The sequence below is a fragment of the Saccostrea cucullata genome, unplaced genomic scaffold (assembly GCF_032062105.1).
Source record: "Saccostrea cucullata isolate Sc308-1 unplaced genomic scaffold, CSIRO_AGI_Scuc_v1 ctg12883, whole genome shotgun sequence".
Classification (NCBI taxonomy): domain Eukaryota; kingdom Metazoa; phylum Mollusca; class Bivalvia; order Ostreida; family Ostreidae; genus Saccostrea; species Saccostrea cuccullata.
The window spans coordinates 1-7,395 of record NW_026919674.1 but is presented as its reverse complement, the minus strand read 5'-3'; the positions used below and the strand labels follow the sequence as shown (position 1 = coordinate 7,395).

At 33.5% G+C, this 7,395-nt stretch overlaps 1 protein-coding gene across 1 annotated transcript; it reads left to right on the top strand.

Moving 5' to 3' along the window:
• Window positions 1-1,099: 1,099 nt before the first annotated feature.
• Window positions 1,100-6,790, top strand: LOC134235850 (adenylosuccinate lyase-like; the record flags this gene model as incomplete). Its single annotated transcript, XM_062718020.1, has 8 exons — window positions 1,100-1,179; window positions 1,431-1,602; window positions 2,777-2,823; window positions 3,295-3,385; window positions 3,948-4,017; window positions 4,187-4,334; window positions 6,175-6,265; window positions 6,701-6,790. Coding segments are annotated over 8 exons (789 nt in total), but the record flags the coding sequence as incomplete, so codon positions are not given.
• Window positions 6,791-7,395: the final 605 nt, after the last annotated feature.

The following is a 7,395-nucleotide window of genomic DNA, read 5'->3' as shown; positions in this document are numbered from 1 at the left end:
TTAATTAAATTCTGTTATTTCAGACTGGTTATGAATTAAGTATTTTAAAATACATATGTGAGGTTCAGAGTTGATATGGTCATCTGAAAATTTTATGTTCAATTTGACGAATACATGTACGGTGATAATTATAGAATTATTTTGACTTCTTCCTTGGAAAGTCCAATATGAATGAGTGTATATTTAGAGGCAAACACCATAGTGCGGGTATTACTGTCTCATGACAGCATCTAGTTATATAAAGCATATTAAAGTAATTTGGTGTCAAACAAATGTAACAAAAAAAATATATTAAAAATATACAGAAATAATTTGGCCATGAAGTAGAGTCATTCTTTACAGAAACCCCCATATTTAGCCTTGTCTCACTGGCATGAGCATTTGTTGAAGAGGGAAAAAAAATGTCAAAATTTAACACATGTTTAAAGCAATATGAGCTGCAACATTGATATAGGAATTTTTTGTTGCAAAATTGTAAATTACTTTCAGTGACATAATAAATAATGTTAATAAACTTCTGTTGTTCATATTTGCGATGGAAGAAGTATTTATTAGCTTTGATTTAATTAAAATTACATTATTGTCGTCCTGTACAATTACAATTTCTTATTTAAAACTGCATATTGGATTTTATAAACTATGTCTTTCTTCAGCTTAATTTTAGTCTAATCGATCATAAAGGTTTAAGTAACACACAAATTTATCATAATAACATATTTTAAAGGCAAAATAAAATTTTGAAAAGTACAGCTCATATTGCTTTGAGATTTCTATGTGCAAGACATTTAGCATTGTATTTAAATTAGCAGATGTTTTCGTCTGCCATAAGTACTAAAAAGAATACACAGCCAAATGTAATACGTACACAGTAAATAATATCTGTCATATCCTCCCTTTGCAATCTAAGATAGCTGTTTAAGCATCCTTCAGAGATCTTTGTTATCTGAGCTATCACTTCTAGCGTCCCTGTATTATCATTAAAATATCAGATATCTCTTAAAGCATCACTGTATGATCGTTAATATCTGAGATATCTGATGTATTATGTCTGTCTGATAAAGCAATCAGCAGACATTGAAATCCAAGATATCTGTTGTAGCTTGCAGGGGTGATAAAGAGATTAGCAGATTTCGCCAAGAAGCAAAAGGATTTGCCTTGTTTGTCTTATACACATTTACAGTAAGTACATTCATTTTTGAAGAAAAAAAAAGTATTGCAAATTTTATTTGCTGGACCCAGGTTTGGAATGATTTGGAGTGGGGGGGGGGGGGATATAATAATGTCAGGGTGGACTGAAAATATAATTTTTAGTGATTTTTTTTTCTCTTTTATTGCAAACTGTTTAGTCAGCTCTCTAATTTGATTGTGACAACTTAATCTGTGGTCCAGACATTGACAAAACATCATATTTAATTTTGGTGATATTTTAGACCAGCTCAGCTGTCTACGGTGGGTAAGAGGGCCTGTCTCTGGATACAGGACCTGTTGATGGACCTCCGGAATCTGGAGAACGCCCGGGATAACATCAGGTTCAGGGGAGTGAAGGGCACCACAGGAACACAGGCTAGCTTTCTCACGCTGTTTGAAGGAGACGAGGAAAAGGTTTGTTCTCAGTTGATCTGATTAAAATTGAAAAGAGGTTATCCTTATATTTTCTAGAGTGCTTTAAATCTTACACTCAGACAGACATCTTCTAAGGGAGCAATACCGTATAAGTGGAAATTTTAGCGAGATGCAAATTTAGCATTGTCCTTATAAATAGGTATTTTATTTTTAGCGAAATGTAATTTTAGGGATTTAAAAAAGCTCTCTTTAAGAAGCTATTACAACTAAAGTGCAATTAATTTTTAGCAATATTCAATTTTAGCAATCTTGGCACCCTCGCTAATTATGCCAAAATTAAATCCTTGCTAAAAATTCTGCTAATACGGTAGCTTGTCTATCATAAATTCATCGAGCCAGATTTAAATCCCTATAATTGTTCTCTTCATACGATTTGTTTAGACTGTGTGCAGTTTTTGCCATGACTTGTTTAATTAAATGTTGTAGGTATTGACTGTAACAATATAATGATTGAGTACATGTTTGGAATCTATTCCAGTTAAAGTTTTAGGAGTAGGTCCATTCCCAAGTACCTATAACATGTATAAGCCCTTCCTGCACAAAACTTGCATGGATGATGCATCTAGGGATTGGCACAACCAGACTTGCTTCAAATGCTTGATCTGACCTACATTGCCATGGTCGAAATTTACCGTAAATACTCGCCTATAAGTCGGTTTTTTGGGAGTTAAACTTTGGTCCAAAACTCTATGTCCGACTTATAGGCGAGATATAAAAAGACTGGTATTAGAGAGGGTCAATCTTTCTAAAATGAACTTCTAAAATACAACCGACTTATAGGCGGACCGACTTATAGGCGAGTATATACAGTAGTGACCATGGCAATGCTTTTGGAGTAGCTATATAATTTTATGACCCGTTATAATTTAAACTGCATGAATGTTGCATCTAAGGATGGACTATTCCAGACTTGTTTCAGATGTAGGAAATGAAAGACATTTTCTTGATCAGTGAACATGTTCAAGTTTTTGAAACAGGTCAATTCCCAATGAACTATAAGACCTTATCATAAACAGAACTGGCATGAATATTGTTGTCAGAATGCAAACTTTCTATAAAAAAAAATATGATGTGAAATTTGCATTACTACTGATAACATTCGTCAAGGTGAGCTTTAAACTTATGATTATCTATGTTTTTAATTACTGTTCAGGTTGAAAAGCTTGATAGGCTGGTCACAGAGATGGCAGGATTCAAACAGTGAGTAACTATCTGAAGTTTATTTTAATATTTTTATTATTTTTTTTTTGTACTTAAAAAGTAAGAATCTTAATTTATATAGACCCCCCTCCCACACAAAACTCTGTTGTTCTAATCAGCTTTACATTTTAAAAACAAATCCTCTTTTAAAAAAGCATTTATTTTAAAAAAAAGCTCTGTTTTGAATAGTAAACATGCCTTTAACATGGTGACCACACAGAAGCTGTAAAAATGTGGGTTACGACATAAGAAGTCTTTCTTGATTTCTCTCTACTTTCTCTTTCATATTTATCAGGTTTGATGTCTTTGTTTATTGCTTATAAAATGAAGTATTTGTTTTAATTGATTCTGTTTCTTCATATACGTTTTACACTTTTTTTTAATGACAAACATATTTACGTGTTTGTGATTATTTTATCTGACATATCTTAACAAATTATGAAATATCTAACTTTTATTAAACCTCCGTAGGACGTATATGGTGTGTGGACAGACGTATTCCCGTAAAGTGGACATCGACAGTCTCAACGTATTGGCCAGTCTGGGGGCCTCTATACACAAGGTGATTCTCTCTATTGTTAATTTTACTGTGATGGTCGTACAAGCCAGTCTAGACGCCTCTATATACAAGGTCATTCTATCTATTTACTGTCAAAGGGTTGTCATTCTTATCTGATCCTTTAAGGTGCTATTTAAATTTGACATTTAAAAATTTAGAAAAAAATGAAACTTTAGGGACTTAATTTTAAGATAACAAATAATTGCATCAACTCAAAGTACCGTATTTCCAGGTTTTTTTCGTGTGTTGGAAATTTTGCAAAAAAAAGGTAGATTAGTACAATCTTTATTCTGCGTAAGTTATTTTTTAAAATTGAAGATTTTTTGTTTAAAATTGTCACGTTATAGCTAACATATTTTCTGTGTGTTTTATATTTTGTGAATTAAAAATGATCGCATAAAATGCGAAAAATAGATCATCGTGAAAAAAAAACCGGATATACCGTAGGCTTTACAGATTTTAATTCTTAATAGTTGAATTTTTATGAAATCAAACTAGTTTATAAGGATTGTTAATGGATGGACAGGAAGAAGAGAATAAGAAATAACATATATGGCTTTTGTAGATATGTACAGACATCAGACTATTGGCTAACTTCAAGGAGTTAGAAGAACCATTTGAAAAAGATCAAATTGGTGAATAATTCTACCTTATTAAAATTTAAAAGAAAAAAAAAAAGCAGGTCTATAAGATTAACAAGGTTTCTGTATGTTAAAGATCAAGGTGAAGGTCAAGGATAAATCTTTGATTGTGCCATAAATAAAGGTCAGATGTGTCATTCACAACATTGTTGTTGTTTTACAGGCTCCAGCGCCATGCCGTACAAGCGTAATCCAATGAGAAGTGAGCGTTGTTGTGCGTTAGCGCGTCACCTGATCTGTCTGGTACAGGATCCTCTGATGACGGCGTCCGTACAGTGGATGGAACGGACACTAGATGATAGTGCTAACAGGTACAGGCAATTCAGTGATACATATCAAAATAGAGCTGTATGTATTACAAATATTTAAGCATTGAATTCATATTTTTGGATGTCTTTGGTCCTATAACACACCTGGCCGTGCCGACAAATTGAATACCGCGCGTTAGCGCGGTATGATAATTTCTCGGCATGGCCAGGTGTGTTATAGGACAAAAGACATCCAAAAATATGAATTCAATGCTTATATTTACATTCTCTTATTTTCCTTTTTCATAATTTCTTATTTCGTTAATCTTAAATGTGAATTTAGTGCCCTTCAAAACTGCCGAGGTTAATAGATGTAAGAGCCGTTTGTGACATCAAATGACGTTAAATGACGTTTCAAAGTTAAATAACGCAAACAAACATTGCGAGGAAAAAAGTGACAATTTAATTCTTAATGCACATTACGTTAATTTTTACGTAAATTTTTCAGGGTTATAGTTTTTCATTAAATTGAAATAAAACTTTTACAGTTTGGTGTTCCTAGAGTATTGGAAATGCATGTAGTTCATACTGTGTATTCTAACGCACGGTGACAAGGTTTCGCGTGTGTTATAGAAATTTGAACGTCGTGGATTTCTAATAGATTTCATAAGAAAAACAAGATTTGTTTGTGAAACACTATGCGCCCGGCGGCAACAAATTTTTAAAACAACATATATTTAGCATAAAGGTCACAGTGAAGGTCACAAGGTCATTGATCTTGATGTGATTTGAAAGATCTTGATTAGTGAAGTATGCGTACCAAATATGAAGTCTCTATCTTTTATGGTTCAAAACTTATGATGAATGTTCAAAAAAAGATATTTTTAGCATATAAGACACATCAAGGTCACAATGTCATTGACCATGGTGTCATGTGAAAGGGCTTCATTAGTGGAGTATGCATGCCATATATGAAGTCTCTATCTTTTATGGTTCAAAAGTTATGGTGAATGTTCAAAAAAGCTATTTTTAGCATATAAGACACAGTCAATGTCACAAGGTCATTGACCTTGGTGTCATGTGAAAGGGCTTCATTAGTGGAGTATGCATGCCATATATTAAGTGTCTATCTTTTATGGTTCAAAAGTTATCGTGAATGTTCAAAAAAGCTATTTTTATCATATAAGACACAGTCGAGGTCACAAGGTCATTGACCTTGGTGTCATGTGAAAGGGCTTCATTAGTAGAGTATGCATACCAAATATTAAGTGTCTATCTTTTATGGTTCAAAAGTTATGGTGAATATTCAAAAAAGCTATTTTTAGCATATAAGACACAGTCAAGGTCACAAGGTCATTGACCTTGGTGTCTTGTGAAAGGGCTTCATTGGTGAAGTATGCATGCCAAATATTAAGTCTCTATCTTTTATGGTTCAAAAGTTATAGCAAAGGTTAAAGTTTGCAATAAAACCTCTATTTTTAGCATAAAGGTCACAGTCAAGGTCACAAGGTCATTGACCTTGGTGTCATTTTAAAGAGCTTCATTAGTGGAGTAGGCATACCAAATATGAAGTCTTTATCATTCATGCTTCAAAAGTTATGGCGAAGGTTAAAGTTTGCAGACAAACAGACAAACAGACAGACAGACAGACAGGACAAAAACAATATACGCCTCGGATCTTTCGATCCGGGCGCATAATTACACTGAATGTAAATATTTTGTAGTGTTTGCACTCAGTATCTAAACTCCTGAGGCATGGATTGAAGTTTCTCTGTTTGGTGCATTTTCATGATTATCAGATTTGTCACCATTTGGTGACGTTATACACCAGTGTTTATGTTGTAAATAGTTTACCTATACACTGGCATAAAGGAAATATCCATTTGATTTGTATTTTTTATAGACGGATCAGTTTGCCAGAGGCATTTTTAACAGCAGACATAATCCTTAGTACACTTCAGAATATCGCAGAGGGGATAGTCGTATATCCAAAGGTAGTATGACAATGTCAACAGTTTCCTATAGAATATTACAGACTCTGAGGTAAAAAACAATATATCCAGGTGTAAAAATAACACGAAACCCAGTATTTCATGGAACTGAGGGGAAAGAAATATATCTGATGTAAAATGTAACATAATATCCAGTATTTTATGGAATATAAAAAGGAATAAAATTGTATTTATAGACTATTATTTATTAGTTAGAGGACTTATCACATGGTTCTCAATTATTTAAGATTTTATGCATATACCTTCCTTATGACTACCTTTTATGTTTGCATTGCTGATAAACTGCAGTAATAAAGAATTCAAAGTAATTTGCTGGATTTGAAGCCCCTAATAAAGGATTTTCTTTTATTGTTTCTGCACTATTTTATTGCATTGTATATATTTTCCTTGTTAAAACTAACAAACTGTTATTATCAGGTCATTGAAAGAAGAGTCAACCAGGAGTTACCTTTCATGGCTACAGAGAACATCATCATGGCGATGGTTAAAGCGGGAGGAAACAGACAGGTAGACATTGTTATTAGCTCACCTGAGGTGGTGAAAATTCAGATTTGTACAAATCATGACCCCCAGGGGTAGGGTGGGGCAAAATGGGGCAATCGAAGTTTAACATAGGAATATATAACAGGAAAAAAATCTGCTGATTAGGCCATAATAAAAATATTCCTAGATTCTCATCCCCGCCCGCCCCGATTTTATACCCCCGCCTTGATTTTTTTAATTTCTGTTTTTCTTCGTCTTAATTCTGATCGGGATCAGTATTCATCTACCATTCTACTTTCGTTTTAAATCCCGCGAAAGTCGACCTGATTTTGACAGCTGAAAAGATGGTAATTGCTGTAATACATGCGTATATATTTTAAACAAGGGCCATTGGTTGAAAAAGATTGGTGATGATGTGAAGTAAGAGATAATTGAACCTTTACTATGACTTTTATTCGGGTATTGTAGATAAAGTTACATGGATTGACCAGGTCAATAAAAAATCTGCAAAATTGAACAAATATAAAATAAAAGCTGCCCGCCCGCCGCGATTTTCAAAAAAATTCGGATGAGAATCTAGCAATTTATTTATTATGGCCTAAAGAACAGCAGAGCCAGGTCAGCATTGT